Source organism: Meriones unguiculatus, chromosome 3, assembly GCF_030254825.1.
Source record: "Meriones unguiculatus strain TT.TT164.6M chromosome 3, Bangor_MerUng_6.1, whole genome shotgun sequence".
NCBI classification, from domain to species: domain Eukaryota; kingdom Metazoa; phylum Chordata; class Mammalia; order Rodentia; family Muridae; genus Meriones; species Meriones unguiculatus.
Genome location: NC_083351.1, coordinates 155394300 through 155410997, shown reverse-complemented (window position 1 = coordinate 155410997; position 16698 = coordinate 155394300). Strand labels below are relative to the sequence as shown.

The window sequence follows — 16698 nt, the reverse complement described above, 5'->3', positions numbered from 1 at the left end:
TCTGTATTCTTCTTCTGTTATCTCTGTAGTTATTACTATATATTAACCCGATAGTTCTTTAGGGTCCCTGGCAGATACTACATAACAATGTGTACAGGGTTTGAGTCCTAAATACACAGTATTAGTATTAAAGTTATCATCTTATAATGACTGATGGCTTGGGACATATTAAAATTTAGTTTCAAAGAAGACAAACATTTATTATGGTAAGAAACAGATGCAAGAAAAATAAATTTAACCACAAACTTCATGGTTTTTGTAGTCACTTGAATAAGAAGTTCAAGAATCTATAATAGTTTCATAAATCACTTTGAGTACATCCACAAAAGAAAAAAGAAAAACCTACACATTTAACCAATGCTGGTAATAAGGAAGGGTATTTCCAAAAATTTTTTTATGTGAAGAATTTTCTTAAACCTCTTAAGACATTTTTTAAATTGTGAAAATATAGCACTCATTCTATATCTGTGATGGAGTTGTATTTATGAAAACCCAGTTCAGTGAAAACCCAGTTCCAATTGAAAGGACTTATCGTATAAATGCCAATTTTATATGCATTTCTTGCATACTTTACATTCAAGGAAAACACTTTTCAAAAATAGCAGCTCATAAAACCCATTAATAAGCAGCCACCACAGAAATAGGTTGAAGCCATTTATTTTCATGTCGTAATATATCTGGTACACAAATTCACAATGTTAAGAAAAAAAAAGTAAATGTTTTTAAAAGGGCTGCATACGACAGGTGATTGCTGTTGGAGAGGTTGGTATGATATGCTTAGTGGTTTTGATGTTGTGGCTGATGCATTGAAACGTTCTTTTTTAATATTTTGTTGTCAATGCATTTGGTATTGTGCTTAAAACAGCCATAGAAAATAAGGTGGGCATGTTGCAATGGGACACATTTGTAATGATGGAATGCACTAATAAAAATTAAAATTTATGGGCTACTTTGCAAAAAAAAAAACAATAAATGCTTAATTTAAAAACAATTTAACTCACACAAACACTACATGAGACTTAACAATTATGTTGATTATGTGACAGAATAAAAGAATCAGACAACGAAAGCGTCTAATCTCTATTAGCATATATTTATAGAAGTTGGTTTATAGGTTCTTTTTCAGTTTTGAAATTGTGAGATGAACTGTTTTTAATAACTACATCATCTATATGTGATGCAATAAAAGTGAACTGAAAAAAATTACATTTGATATGCAATGTTTAGCTTTACTCCCATACTTGTCTCTCTGTAGGGCTCTAAACGACAGCATGAAGAAAAGGAAAGAAAAAACAACAAGTAAGCTTACAGTGACAGTAAGAGAAACATGAGTCAAAAGCAAATTGATGATATGCAGAAAAGGAGTCACAGGAAATAAATCATTTTCACTGCCCCCAAATTCGCAAGTCTGTGTTACATGGTTTATCATAGTTCAAATACTGAAATGTTAGTCAGAAAATAAAAGCCCTCCCCCCTTGACACACATCAATATAATGAGGATTTAGTAAGTGTTTCCGTAGCTCACAAATTTCTTATACACTTATATCACACTTGACATTGTCACACAAACCAGATTTTAAAAAAAGGGGGTGAGCCATGATTATTTCTAATGCTGCATTTTGATATGATACGTATGTGATATTGGAAAGTACAAGCTTTTAAGGAATGTAATATACTTTTAGAAATTATTAGTGAAATTAAAAATAAAGTACAGAAAGAAGACTGGACTTGAAGTTATCATAACTGTGCTCTTTTGTCACTTGTGTTTCTTCGCTTTCCCTGCACAAGGGTTATTGTTCCTCCATTGACCCCAGACAATGCTGTGTTGTTTAAAACAAGAGGATCAAGCCTGTCATTTTTTGAAGCTCACATTAAGTAGGTGTTTAATGACAGGGAAAATATTAAATGCATTTATTATTCTGCCTCCCAAAATGTGGAAGAAAAACTTGCATACTCAATTGGAAGTTTTACTTTAGATTATGGCATCATCATACTTTACAAAGAGTTTAGATGATCTAAAAGACAATCCCAAGAAATGTTTTTTTTAAGAAAACCCTAGCTGTAACCAGAGAAAAACAGGTGTCTTTGTTGTTGTTGTTATAGGAAGGTTAAATAGCTGAAAATAAAAACCGAGACAATTACTGGACCATATCATTTCAGAGGATTCTGGGTTGTAATTCAACAGTCTTATTTTTAACACAAATATTTTTGTTAGTATTTACTAATTGTACGAACTTATGAGTTGATGTTTTCATATATGCACACTTTAGTTATATTCTCTGGCACACTTTAGTTTTATATTTTAAGTTTTGATTTATATCTTATAAAAGAAATGTGTCACATTGTAAAAGGCAGGGGAAATCCCAGGTAAAACTTTGAATTAACTTTAGAAGAAGAATTCAGAATCAACAGCTAAACTGTTTACTAACACATCCAAATGCTACTAGGATCATTTTTTGCTCAATAAATGAGGGAACTAAAATCAAAGGAGCCCAGGCCTGATCTGATATCACACTGCCAATCTAGACGAGGGAGAATCAGAAAGGGGACCTGAAACTTCTCCCAGCTCTGCTGTAGTCTCCTGTTGTCAGCTGCCACAGGGTTTGAAAGCCGTAGGAAATATTAATTTATATACTATACAACTTTGCATTCCTACCCATATATAATGAATTTTTCCCTTCATCCTGTCCTGTGAGTTTATGTCTTTCTTTAAATTTTGAATTTGAATCCAGTTAGTTTGAAAAGTACATTTATTTTCTTAAAGTAAAGACTTTATCTTTTTATAATGTTGTTTTGACAGGTTTTCCAATGAGACTTAGTTTTATAAAAGTTGAATTTCTAATACTGAAAATAAGAAATACTCTACATGATATTTTAAATATTTCTATACATAGTATCTAAATTCAGTATAACAAATGCATATTCATTTTTATTTCTAACTCTATATACTTCAGTAACACTATAAATACATTTTTTTTTACAAATTTTAAGTAAAGGCATTTGCAAGCAAGGATGAGTACTTTCAGTCTGAATGTTCCAGTGCCTGAAAAGCCCTGGTACAACTAAATTAGAAGATCCACAGAACAAAATCAAGCAGCAATTCAATATGAACTACTCCAGTACATACCGAGAAACCTACATTTCATGAACGATTTCACCTTGCCAGTAAAAATATAAGTGCATTCATCTGAAAGCATAAGATTAGCAGTAATATGACAGTCACCAAGATTTCTTTCTTGGCTAGTTTTTCAAAGCTTACTTCTAGCACTACTAGAGTTCCTTTATCTCTTCAAGAGAGGTACACAATTTCAACTTCGACTTTGAAAACAAAATTACTTCAGTCATATATATATATATATATATATATATATATATATAGACACACATATATAAATAGTCACAAATATTTATCAAATTTACTAAAATAAGAGACATATTTCTCTGGATGAAGTCTTTGTATATTTATTGATAATTTTTAAATAACAATGTCTAGCAATCAATTGCACAGGAATAACACTGTGTGCATATATTATTATTTTAAATTTCACTTTGTAAATGTTTCCATTTTATGTCTTTATGTGCATTTTTTTCCTAGGAATGTAACCCAGGATGACTTTAAACCTGAATGTTGAGATTACAAATAGAGGTATATCACTGGAACTCCCCTATTTAAACATTTTTACATGAGTTCCATATTTTAAAGACTCCTTGAAATATGGATGAAGATAGAAAGGTAAATATTAAATAAGAAAAACATTTCAATTAATAAATTGTCAGTTTTCCTTCTATAAGAAATTGTAAATTATATATAAAAAAGATAAAAGCAAAACAAATGTAATCTAAATTTAGTATTTAAAACAATTGCCAACATCTTGTGTAAATGTAATAATGAGTACACTTAATTATTAACTATGGTGCAAATAGTAACCTCAGGTAGTGTTAGATGTGCTAATGTCTCAGCATGTTTTAAATAGTTTATAATGACATATTTACTTGTTACTTGGCTAATTCAAAAACAAGAACCAACAAAGTAAAATGTTTTTTCTACCAGACTCTTCTGCCACACCACATCTGGTATAATGTGCAAGGCACAATTCACAGAGCATCACAATGGAATGGGGACCCTGATAGACAAGAGACAGTATAGAAAAGGTGACTATAAAAAGGGCCCAGAAACTGTCTCACCTTAATAGTTTTGTTTGATTAGGGAATGGAAGAAAAATAGAAAATTGCCTTTAATATTTAAAGGATCACCAAAACAGTACCGGGCTCTTCTCTGCTCCACAGACTAATCTAAGTATCATAACCAAGGGGAGATACACACATATGAAAAACAAAATGAGCACTTCACCGATAAATATATGGATCCTGAAGTGTGGAGGCCACTGGTAGAGGGATCATTGAGCCTTACAGACACCAGGAAACAAATATTTAATACTCTCTGCCTCTCCTTTTGAGTCTCAAACTCTGTCAATGTTAAGACATACCAGCCTTTAAGAAACTGGATGGGACTCAGAGATTGCTCAATTACTTTTTTTGCGAACATCTTAAAGTCACCATTTAATGGCAAACACTGGTGCTCTGAAAATAGTTTCCAGATAATTCTTTGCAAGTGGGAAGAAGCCACCTGGGCAAACTTAGATGGTGTGAGATGAGGCTGGCACATTGCACTGAGCAGCCCTTTTTAGACTTTTTAGAATGGGGCACAAATTTACACAATCGCACCACTAATCCTTCACCTCAGATTAAGTGAAATGCAAACAAGCAGACCACCCAATCTTCCTAGTGTAACAGAAATTGATTGCTAATCTATCACATTCAGTTGAAAGGAACCAAAGAGTTCTCTATCGTGGTGAATTTTCTAGAAAGCATTATTTTCAATACGGAGATCACTAGGTAGAATTTTTATTTTGTGCAACTTTTACTGGAATATTTTCTGTGGTCTTTTTACTACATGCACAGAAATAGGATACTTAAAAAACACTTTATGCCCATAACAAATATTTGTACTTGTGAAAGGCAAAACCCGAGCTTATACTGTAAGATTTTTTTAAAGAGATACATGCTTACTATATTTTTGAGAGATGACTTTTACATACTTTTCAAGCAAGACAATGCACAGAGAAACCATCTTCACAGGAAAGTGCGTGGCTTGCCTGGACCAACTCCTATACGGCTCTTGGGAGCTGAGGGAGAAGTGAGGCGGCTGCTGCTTTCCAGCCTGGTGTTCTGTCTTCCATGCTTTAGGTCAGTGTACTTTCCCCTGGAGTTAATCTAATGCTTTCATCAATACTAATGCCTTGTGCCTAGAGTGAACTTTATGATACAGCAAAGGAAGATTGATTTCCTCAATCTGACAACATTAAGACTACTGAATCAAGTCTGCCTTTATCTTACTTACCTTAGACAAATATTCTCATGTCTCACAATAAGCACACAGGTATTTAATATAGGAATAAATGAGTAACAGGGAAGTACTGACAAACCACAATACATTTCATAACAGCAGGGGAAAACAAACATGTACTGGTGAATCAGGCATTTGCTTATTCAGAAGGGAGCTACTTCTCACTAAGGAAACCTAAGGAAAATGGAAAATAAAAGCACAGAGAGGGATAGGATGTAAACGGACTCTGTGTGTCTGCTTCCAAAACAAACAAACAAACAAACAAACAAACAAAAAGGCAGGAGAAAAGCGAACGGGATGTGCTCATAAAAGCTATGTAAGGTGGGACTCTCACTTGAGATAATTAAGGTAAACTCCAGCACACCTTGTGCGTTGTACATGCTGACAGAAGGACTGTTACAGACCGCCGGTTCCCCAAGCAATGAGTTATAGGGATTGTTAGTACCATGCGGACGAAGCAGAGCATTGCTTATAAGATGATTAGCCATGGCTCCTGGAGCAGCCCCATAGAAAGACAGAGAAAAAAAAAAAAGGTCAATCAGGCAAATGTGCTTGAAAAAAAGAAAGGAAACATTTAGAATGACAACAGTTGACATAGTCCTGATTACAGGCAGGCAGATAAATAGACCAAAAAAATATGCCGCTGGCACATTTCAACAATGCACACACTTGAGTAAATGGGAAAGAAAGAATTTACAGTACTGATTAAACCACATTTAGGGTACTCTCTTTCCCAAAGGGTATGCAAGAATATACTCCCATGCTTGGTAACAATTGAAACCAAAAATTAAAGAAAATAAATTAAATCTTGCCATCCATACAAACAAAACACAAAGCTAAAGCCAGAAAAAGAAAAAGTTAAAATGCAGGAAAAAAAAGCTAAAATTAAACAAAGACATTTCCTCATTCACAGAGACCATTGATTATTTTTCTTTTTTCACAAAAGTTAAAAAAAAGAATAAAATGCAACAAGTATGATTGAACACTCATTTGGAGAGCAATTGTTGACACAACAGAAGAATTTGATATTTCTTAAAATTCTATGAAAACTAGTAAAATTGAAATAAAATTGAAAGGTATGATTATTCATTAGTACACCGAGGAAGCATACTAATCAGGTGACCTAACAAATGTTATAAAATCATGTGGTTATTAATTATAAACAAAGTATTAACTTCATGGTAGTAAGCAATACACACACATACATAACACATATTTTCCATTTTCCAACTAGTTGTTCAAACGTTGGCATGCTAAAGTACCAAAGTTTTATATGTTTTCAAAAGATATTCTTAGTGTTTAGTGTATTAGCACAGTTATGACAACATGCTGCCTGCAAAAACCAACGAAACAGATGGAGAGATAAGAGAAATAATTACATTAAATATACTTAGGCCATATATGAAAATGATATGTCAGACTGCACTTTATGTCAAATGAAGGGGGTAATGTGAGTGAGGAAACATGAACACAAATCTTATCATGAGGCAGGTTTAGTGCACAGGCATACGTAATTTAAATGTGAGAATAAACATACAAGCTACAGACTGGAAGAACATTTGTCATATATCTGTGAGAACTTGTCATTCAATATTGATCTAAACCATGGAGAACGCCTTTCGGGAGGTCAATATGAAAAAAGCAAAAAGTCAATATTAAACAAAATCCAGCTGTAAACGGACTTTTCACAGAAAAGATGCCCAAGTGTCAAATAAGCTCATGAAAGAACTGTGATTATCAATAGGGAACAGCTTAAAATCACCGTTAGATAGCATTATAAGTATAAAATAAAAATGGCTGCCACAGTGAATGCAGGGATAGGAAGCAGAGCAACCTGATCGATCAAATGTTACTGGAGGGAATGTAAAAATAACAGTTACTCGAGGAAACAGTTTGGTGGTTTCTCATTAAAGGAAAAACTCACTATGTCATCCAGCAATTTCATTCTTGGACACTGATTCCAGAGTAATTGAAATTCATGTTCATGTTATAATTTGTAAAGGGAAATTCACAGCAGCTGTATTTCTAATAGCCCCAAACAGGAAGGAGCCTGTACTTCTTTCAAACTCTGCCACCAGACATCCTACGCTTCAAAAACTAGCCAAATCTCTAACGATTGCACCAGGAGAGAAATGCCAAATCCCAAATTTACATAATGCTATGTAATTCCATTTATATAGAATGTATATTCACATACATTACATATATATTAAACAGAATATACATATACATTAAATGGAAAACATATAAAAGGAGAACAGATGAGTGGTTGCTAAAGATAAAAGTAGATGTGGTCAAAAATAATTGCCCTTATATTGCAGTAAAAGAAAGGTGAAAGTATTCTACATATTAACTGTGAAAATGGAAGCATGACTCTTCTTTAAGATGAAACTGCCCTCAAGAAATAAACATACAAACACAGCTCAAACACAGCTGATGAAATCTGAGTAAGATTGGTGGAGGGTTACAGGTCAGTATCCTGGTTGCTACAGTCAGTTTCACAAGATGCTGGCATGTATGATAGCTCCATGTTGCTTTAAACAATTACATACAGACCTGTAATTACCTCATAATAAAAGTAAACTAGATTGGATTAGCAACACAAAACTTTTTCCACTCATAGGAAATGTTTTAAAAATCAATAAGGGAAGTTAGACTGTAACAGTGTTAACGTTTTTTAAGTTATAAATCTTCATCTGTTAAGATGCAGGTCAGCTGACAAATATCTTAAACACTAAAGCAAGAAACTAAAAAATTAATTTGAAGCACCATGTAGCCTGTCAGTGCACTAAAGACCAAAACTATCACATCTTACAGTAAGCAAGTCATTGTTTGCCTTCTATATTTCCTGTCGAATTTTCAGAGAACTCAACAAATGTATCCCTAGGAAGTACTCTGCATTTGCTGGCTGAAGTTATGCTGTATATTCATTTAAGTAGTCCCTCATTGGGCAATATGACGCCTGCTATTGGTCACACCACAGCTCTGTCAGGACTTTAATTTTTAATGAAGAATTATACATATGAGGCATTACTTATGTAAGGTTAAAAACAGTTTATTATAGTGTCTTTAAGACAAAAATCCAACACCGAAAAGCTTATACATTGATTTTTATATTTTTAACTTGTTTATGACTGACACAAGATTTAATCTATAAAACATTTAAGAATAAATTCTATGTAAATCATGTCTACTACAGAAAGTTGATATTCTAAATCAAATAATTACCCTTTATGATTACTCTAAGGAACTACGACTAAGGTCAAACCTTAAAAATAGAAAATACTAAAAAATATATTTATTCAAATATAATAAAGAGTAAGGTTTTATTCCTGCTTCTCTGACTTTTTCTTAATTACCACACATTATCTAACAGGAATTAACTGATAAACAAACCAAGCGGGAAAGTTTTTATGCATTTTCTTTATTTGCTTTATGTAACTTAAGATGTAAAAGGCGGGCTTAGAGTTGGTTCAGTTGGTAAAGAATTAGCCATGAAAGCACAAGGACCTGAACGTGACCCTCAACCACCCCAGTGAAAGGCTAAGTGCATGCAATCATAGCACTGGGGAAGGGGACAGGAACTTTTCTCTGCAGCTTACTGTTTTTTCCTGCTAGATTAGTAAGCTCTAGGATCATTGATAAACCTGCTCTTAAAACCAGCCCTGAAATCACATGCTTACACATAATATTAAATAGACTCAGCACAGTGTAGTTATACATTTAAAAATATATGTGAATGTATATGCATATATAATAAAAATTAAAGAAATAGAAACCAAGAATTTAAAGAGTAGCAAGGTGAGGTATAGAGGAGGGGTTAAAGGGAGAAAATAATGTAATTCTTCTTTAAATTTAAAATTTTCTAATTACAAAGATTCTGTAAAAACAATCACTGTTTTTCTGCACATACACACCCCTTCCCCCAAAAAAAGATGGAAAATAAAAGAGGAAGACATTTCGTAACCAGTTGCTCTGGCCTGCCTTTACACACACACACACACACACACACACACACACACACAGCTCAAATAAATATCAAATGTCAACTATTTCTTTGTCCTATAAAATAAAAATATTTTCTATATTAAAAATTTTAAAGTATGGTCTGTTGGTGGTGGCGCACACTTTTAACCCCACCCTTAGGAGGCAGAGGCAGGTATATCTTTGTGAGTTTGAAGGCAGCCTGGTCTATGGAGCAAGTTCAAAGACAGCTAAGGATACACAGAGAAAGCACGTCTCAAAAAAAAAAAAACTAAATAAATAAATAAATAAATACTATGAAATAAATAACCAAAAAAAATTTCAAAACTTTCTGTATAAACAAGAAGTTGATGGCTCAGAATTTTAGTTTTTTTTTATTATTGTTCATTTTACAAGAAATCCTAGCATATAAGGGGAAAATCATAACTACTGGAAAATAAACAACTTCAGAATGAATTCTAGTGACGCTATTAAAGGTTTTACACATAATCTTTCTGATTGTGTCTTTACCAGAAAAACATTCCGTTTCAGTACTCCAAGTATTTCATTTTATTTTTTTAAAATTCTGAAGTGTACTTTGAAAGTACTTCAAACAGTATGACTATGAATATAGGACGATAAGCTGTTTTCTTTAAAAAAAAAAACTACTATTTTTATTTTTTAATTATTTTTATTTTACTGCATTGGTATTTTATTTACATTTATGTCTGTATAGGGGTGACAGATTTTGGACTTACACTTGTGAGCTGCCATGTGGTTGCTGGGAATTTAACCCAGGTCATCTAGAAGAGCAGACAGTGCTCTTAACCACTGAACCAACTCTCCAGCTCCAACAAGCTGATTCCTAAAGTTGATTTTCTTTTTTTTTAATCTTTTAAAATTTATTTAATTTTATTTTATGTGCGTTAGTGTGAAGGTGTCAGATCCCTTGAAATCAGCATTGCAGACAGTTGTGAGCTGCCATGTGGGTGCTGAGAATTGAACCCGGGTCCTTTGGAAGAGCATACAGTGCTATTAAACACTAAGCCATCTCTCTATCCCTAAAGTTGATTTTTATTTCATTTCTTTTATATCTATTTTTACTCAAATGCTGCTAAGGGGGAAAGGCTGGTCACAGTGGCTGAAATGCCTTGTAGGTATTAAGATAAGTATCCAATGCAAAAGACAAAATCCAGTCTCGGCCACCTGACTTTTCAGAAGAGCACTTCCTCAACCTTTGAAGCCTGTCAGAGTCAGTCAGTTACTGATCACATATCACGAGAAATGACACGCATCAGAGGAGAGTCATCTACTCTTTGTAATCACAAATACGTGTGAAAATAATTCAATACTCTGGAAGAAAAACGTGTATTATTCTTTATTCAGAGTATAATGAGCCTTTATTCTGATAAAATAAAAAAAGAATTACTGTCAAAATTCAGCTTTCTTTACTGTCCTTGGCCTTTTATAGCTGATGCGCCATTTGAGCCCCACATTAGTTATACACATGTTGAGCAGTACTTCAAGTGAGGGCTTCAGCCATAAGGACAAAAGTGGGTAATAGCACATGATGGCCTGCTATTTCACAGACAGCATAAAGACAGAGGTTACTCTGGGAACGTGTTGTTACAGAAGAGATGGAAAATGTTAGTAATCAAAGTGTCACTATTCTCGGTACAACCCTGATGTAAGAAATCACCTTTTCAAAGCCGTTTGGTGCTTAGAGCAACCTCTCTGGTTGCTTATTAATCTGCATTTCGTAAAGAGAGAAATCTTTTAGGGAGTATGAGTGCCTCATTCCTCTACAGCCTGCACTCACATAGGAGTAGGCAATTATACTTTTCAGTGGTTGCACTATGCAGAGAGAAACAGACATGAAAACTAAATTACCAATGCTTCAATCTTTTAGCTGAAAACCTGCACAGAACCTGTCGCCCTCCATCTTCTGTGTTCAGAGGAACCTCTGTCTCTTCTCTGTGGCTGTCTTGCAATGCACTAGTCTCTGATGCAGCCTGTACTGTTTGCTTCTGGCTGTTTCCCCAAATGATGGAGGTCACTTTGAATTCTGAAACTGTTCTCCAGGAATCTGTCTACCTTGTCTCTTCCTCTTTCCTGGAACTTACTTCTGATTTGTAAACTTCCCTTCGAGCAGCTGTGAAATCACTGAAGACGTCCAAGAAGCTCAGTGTTTATAGACCATCTGTCACTGTTTTTTAGCTGAAAGTTGAGCTTACTGGTTAGTTAGTTTGGACACACAAATAAGTTGGTCTTTGTGGGGACACGAAAGAGCTAACTGTGTGAAAAGGTGTTTAAGTTGTCCTGTTTTTACATTGGAATATAGACTCCAGGGGCACTAAATGCAGAGGTTACCTTAACACTGCACATCTCGTTTGTAGAGCTCAATAAAACAAGGAAAACGCCCTCTGCTTAATTAGTGAAGAAGTTACAGGAGACGAATGCTGTCGCAGAATGGTGAAATCAGTTCTGAATAGTTTTTTTTTTCAAAGAATGATTTATTTTTATTTTATGGTATGAGTTTACATGCCCGTCATACACATATAACATCCATACTAGGTTGGTGCAGAAGCCAAAGGAGGCTACTAGACATCCTGAAACTGCACTGACAGGTAGGTGTGAGCTGCAGTGTGGGTGCCAGGAACTGAAATCAGGTCCTCTGCAAGATCAGCAAGTGCCCTCAACCACGGAATCATCTCCTTAGGAACAATCTGAAATAAATTTTAAAGTGTGCTCATTGGCCAGTTGCTGATAGTATTTTCTTGTTTGCTTCTAAAACAATACTGGATACACTTGCTACTGAAATTGTTCAGGCAGAAGTATAAACAATTATAGAAATTACAGATTTATTTGTAGTGATAAAAATGTTCCTCAAATGCTAGTTTTTGGTAGTCACAGCAATGTCGGCAAACAAACAAAACCAAAGCAGCTGCCACAATTCAAAGGGGGAAGAAAAAACAGCTAAATTAGGCTAAAAATGAGGTAGCAATGTAAAGATGCTCATTTCTTAATCTGAATCCTGGTCATTACCTCCTCATACTGTATACTTACTGAATAAGGTAGGAAAATATGAAAAGGATTTAAGACTGAATTTCATCATATATATATATATATATATATATATATATATAGCTATCTAGAAGAAGCCAGTCCATCAGCCTTTTGTTTCTGATGCAGGAAAGATGCACAGCAAATAGGATTCTCACGTTCTATGTTGAACAGCTCAGAGAAGCTGCCCTTATGATTATTGAAACAATCAGGACCTAAAGCCCTGGGAAAGACAGTCACGTAAAAACCGTACTTTATTTTTATTCTTTATGAAGATTTAGAGTAGTAACAATGGCTTTTGAATAAGTGAAAGTCAAATGGTAGAACAGCAGTCTCCATCGGTTCGGCTGGGTGTTTTGCCACAAAACACACTACCTCTTTCCTTCTAGCAATGGACACCTGGATGGCAGTGTTACCTGTGTTTGTTCAGTGTGACGATTATAACACCAACTGGAAATCTAAGACGGACCAGTATGCTCTCAAACTGTGAAGCAGGAGACAGATCTGAGACAGGGTGAAAGTCTCCATCTCACTTGAATGTCTGTTTTTATCATTTGCAGAAATATTTCAAACAGCATTTATTCTCGACAGAAAGCTAACAAAAGGACACCGATAAGCTCTTGAAATAACTTGATTGCTGCTCTGCACTGTACCTGCCAAATAGTGTGCTTGTATTTTCATTTGATCACCAAATTTAGATGGCCAATTTTTTTTATGATTTCAAGTATTAATGATTCAATAAAATAAGAGAATACAACTGTTCCTTAGGAACCACAGAGCAATAAGCCTCACTGTTCAACCTCTTATTATTTACAGAGAAGATGATGGATATTCTGCTTTTCCTAATCAGTTTGACCATGAGAATTATTTTCTTTAACTCATCCTCCACTCTGTTCTTTGTCATTCTATCTTGTTTGAACATGAAGTTTTTGGATTCAAAGGTCGTATATGACATTGGTAATCTCACTGATTTATATTTAAAACAGTGGTTTTCCAAATATATCTGAGCACAGGGTCTTTTCTGAGACTGACATTCAACCAAGGACCATGTATGGATATAACCTAGAACCTCCACTCAGATGTAGCCTGTGGTAGCTCAGTAACCAATTGGTTTCCCAAAGTGAGGGGAACAGGGACTATTTCTAACAGGAACTCAATGACTGGCTCTTTGGTCTCCCCACCCCCGAAGGGAGGAGCAGTCCTGTTAGGCCACAGAGGAGGGCTTTGCAGCCAGTCCTGAAGATACCTGATAAAACAGGATCAGATGAATGGGGAGGAGGTCCCCCCTATCAGTGGACTTGGAAAGGGGCACAGTGGAGATGAGGGAGGGAGGGAGGGACTGGGAGGGAATGAGGGATCAGGACACGGCTGGGATACAGAGTTAATAAAATGTAACTGATAAAAAAAATAATAATAAAATAAAAAAAAAGGAAAAAAACAGTGGTTTTCAAACATTTTTAGGACCTCTGCAACAACAACAAAAAATAAACGGTTTTAGGAGAATTTTATTTTTATACTTCTAGAAGTTAGCAATATTCTTCCATATACTTGTCAATAATATTAGTTGTTTTAATATTAAGCTATGTAAAATAGGCTAATAAAGTAAAAGTAGGTAGATTTTTTACAAAGAACCTTCTAAAACCGCAGAGAAACAATTCAAAGACATTAAGTATTTTAAGTATTTGGTTTCCTCCCCATTACTTTTTCTCTATAAGAAAGTAATAACTGTGCCCTTCTCTTCCACCTACAAAAAGACAATGGGATCAATACCCATTTCCATTTTGTAGGGTTATGCTATGGAACAGATTCTCTCTTTTATTCAAGAGGAAGTCATTTATGAAAAAAAAAACAACTAATACAATTTGTCTGGCTCCTTATGTTATGTAAAATATTAACTCACAAAATAAGTTCCTATTTTTAATGTTTTATTTCAAACAATGAAGTTACAAAGTGTCAAGCAATATTTTGTTGAAAGTCAAGAGCTCATTTGTCAATTTTTTTTTCTAAAATCATAAATTGAAAACCTGACATCTTGATTTATCACACTGTGCACTTTTAATAGCCAACAAGTTTGCTATTAAATTTTAATCAACCTGCCTATTAAATTTCAGTCAAACGGTTTGGAGATACTTCGGCTTCTTTTAATAGCTAATTCATTTGCTGGGAATCTATTAAGATGGACTTCAATGGCACATGTCCTCTGAAGTACAGAATGGCTTATTGTTAGTCCGACATAAAATGAAGGAGTCTGCATGCTGAGTTGTAGCCTCTTCTGTTGCACTTCATAGCTTTGGGTGGGTGCATGAGGAATCGCCAGTCTCAGCCCTTTCATTTGGTCCTAACTGGCTTATGTCCAGACAAGCCAGGTTTTCTGTAACTGATGCTTAGATGTCAACTTCATGGGTCAATGTGTGTATTATTTCTATACTCCATCACATCTCTAGAATGTAGTCCGATGTGTTCTTAGCAGCTCACATCCCCCAGGGCAGCAGTTTGTCAAATTTTTGCTGAGACTTCATGGTGTCAGATTTGCATTTTGTTACCTCCTGTCACTGCTGTCCTCTGCAATCCACATCAGTAGATATGCTCTGACCACAGACTTTGTTTTCCGAGACTGCTTGGGTTTGTTCCTTGTTTGCTTTGGGTTTGGTATTTTTGTTTTTGCTTCTGAATTACTGAATTGTATTTATTGGTATGTGGGTATCTGTTATATAATCTGAGCACTAAGCCCTTTTATATACATTATTTATGTCTTCTCACTTGTGTATTTTGTTTTGCTTTGTTTTTAATTCTAAGACAACCTATGCTTTCTTGTAAAGCTTTAAAGATTAAGTTCTACTTTCATTTGCTGTCTGCTCGATATTGTAGGCAGCAAAACATTAGACAGGCTGCGGATAAAGGAACTGATATTTACTAGAATTTAGGGATTGTTTCAAAAATTAATCAGAAAAAAATTACAGCATGGAGTCTGGTGACTTAATCCAACAGAGGTAACTCAGAATTCTCAATGAAGCGTTTTCACAACAGAAGAAGCAGCTGCTCTTAGGTGTGACGAAAATATGTTCCTTTTGTTTTGTTTCAGGTAATTTCATTACTGCTGAAATGATCTGCTACTCCTAATTCTCTGCTCTTGGACACCACATTGATGAGATAAGAGATGTCTCTTACCATGCCCTGCCAGTCACTCATTTCTAAACCTGATGTTATGTGGTCAAAGCATGTATTTATATATTCTATTTACCTGCAAATTAGGGCTAAGCACTTACAAAAGAGCACACTGAACCGAAGGTAACGGGCTGACTTTCCTTAACTACAGAAAATAGCAGTAAGTCTATTCCTTTTTAATAAAGACAACTTAATAAAAAATTTTTTGATTCCAGCATTCATACATAATTAACCACTTCATTTTCTGGTCATCAAATTCTTGATAATCTGAAAATGGTATATAGTTATTCACAAAGAATAACTTGAAATTTCATATTTTTGGACATTTTTGCCAACTAAAACTCCTGAACCAATAAAAGTATGACTGCTTACAATATAAAATTGTCATCCAAGTCAAGAACATAAAGCTCTTCATATAATTCATGATCTACTTTTGATATTTTTGTATTACATAACTTATATAAAATTATCTTCAAAAGGCCTTCTCTGAACAAAACTGAAAGCAATACCTAAAACATATGTCTAAAAAAAAAAATCAATGTTCTCTCTTGTATGTGGATCCTGTATCAGTGTAGACCAAGTTATCAAACTAAAGAAGACACCATGAAGAAAGGAAAGAGTTGGGAATGTGACTGTCAAAGGGACATGGGTGACATGAACTCAGGGACGGGATGCCATTAGGGAGGCACAGGATGTGGGGAAGATGAGGGATAGAAAAATCGACAAAAACAATTATTTTTGAAAATGGGGTAATGAAATATGATACAGTGCATGGCAATTTTCAAAAGTATCCCTGGAATATGAATTGAAGAGAGTGTTCAAGAATGGGGGAATTTTGAATATCCTCCTTTTCAGGAGACATAGTTTACATAGTAGCATAAACCACCACATTTATGTTTAGAAGGAGTATCTTGCAAGAGATATTGTTCCTACTTCTTTAAATCAAGACTGATTCTCTTCCTTCTGTCTTGAAATCCTCTCCAATCTTTCTTAATTCACAAATGACCTTCTGGGTCCTATCTTGCCTTCTATAATACTGGGTAGCTTGTGTAATAAAGTAACCACATCGTTAACATGATGAATTATGAAGAAAACAAAAT

General features: G+C 34.6%; 1 protein-coding gene across 22 annotated transcripts in view; it reads right to left on the bottom strand.

The window, feature by feature from the left end:
- Adgrl3 (adhesion G protein-coupled receptor L3) overlaps positions 1-16698 on the bottom strand; it is a 780523-nt gene that overhangs the window by 40072 nt on the left and 723753 nt on the right. For 4 of the 22 annotated variants that reach the window (XM_060380806.1, XM_060380808.1, XM_060380810.1 and 1 more), the window contains 2 exons: positions 5772-5900; positions 1242-1259 (listed from right to left, as the gene is read on the bottom strand). The exons of 7 other annotated variants lie outside the window; for them this stretch is intronic. In XM_060380806.1, the coding sequence (XP_060236789.1) occupies positions 1242-1259; positions 5772-5900 (147 nt within the window). Of the gene's footprint in view, positions 1-1207; positions 1260-5771; positions 5901-11894; positions 12097-16698 lie in introns of those variants that run through there. 11 more of the 22 variants (XM_060380822.1, XM_060380825.1, XM_060380824.1 and 8 more) reach the window with 5 other exon arrangements.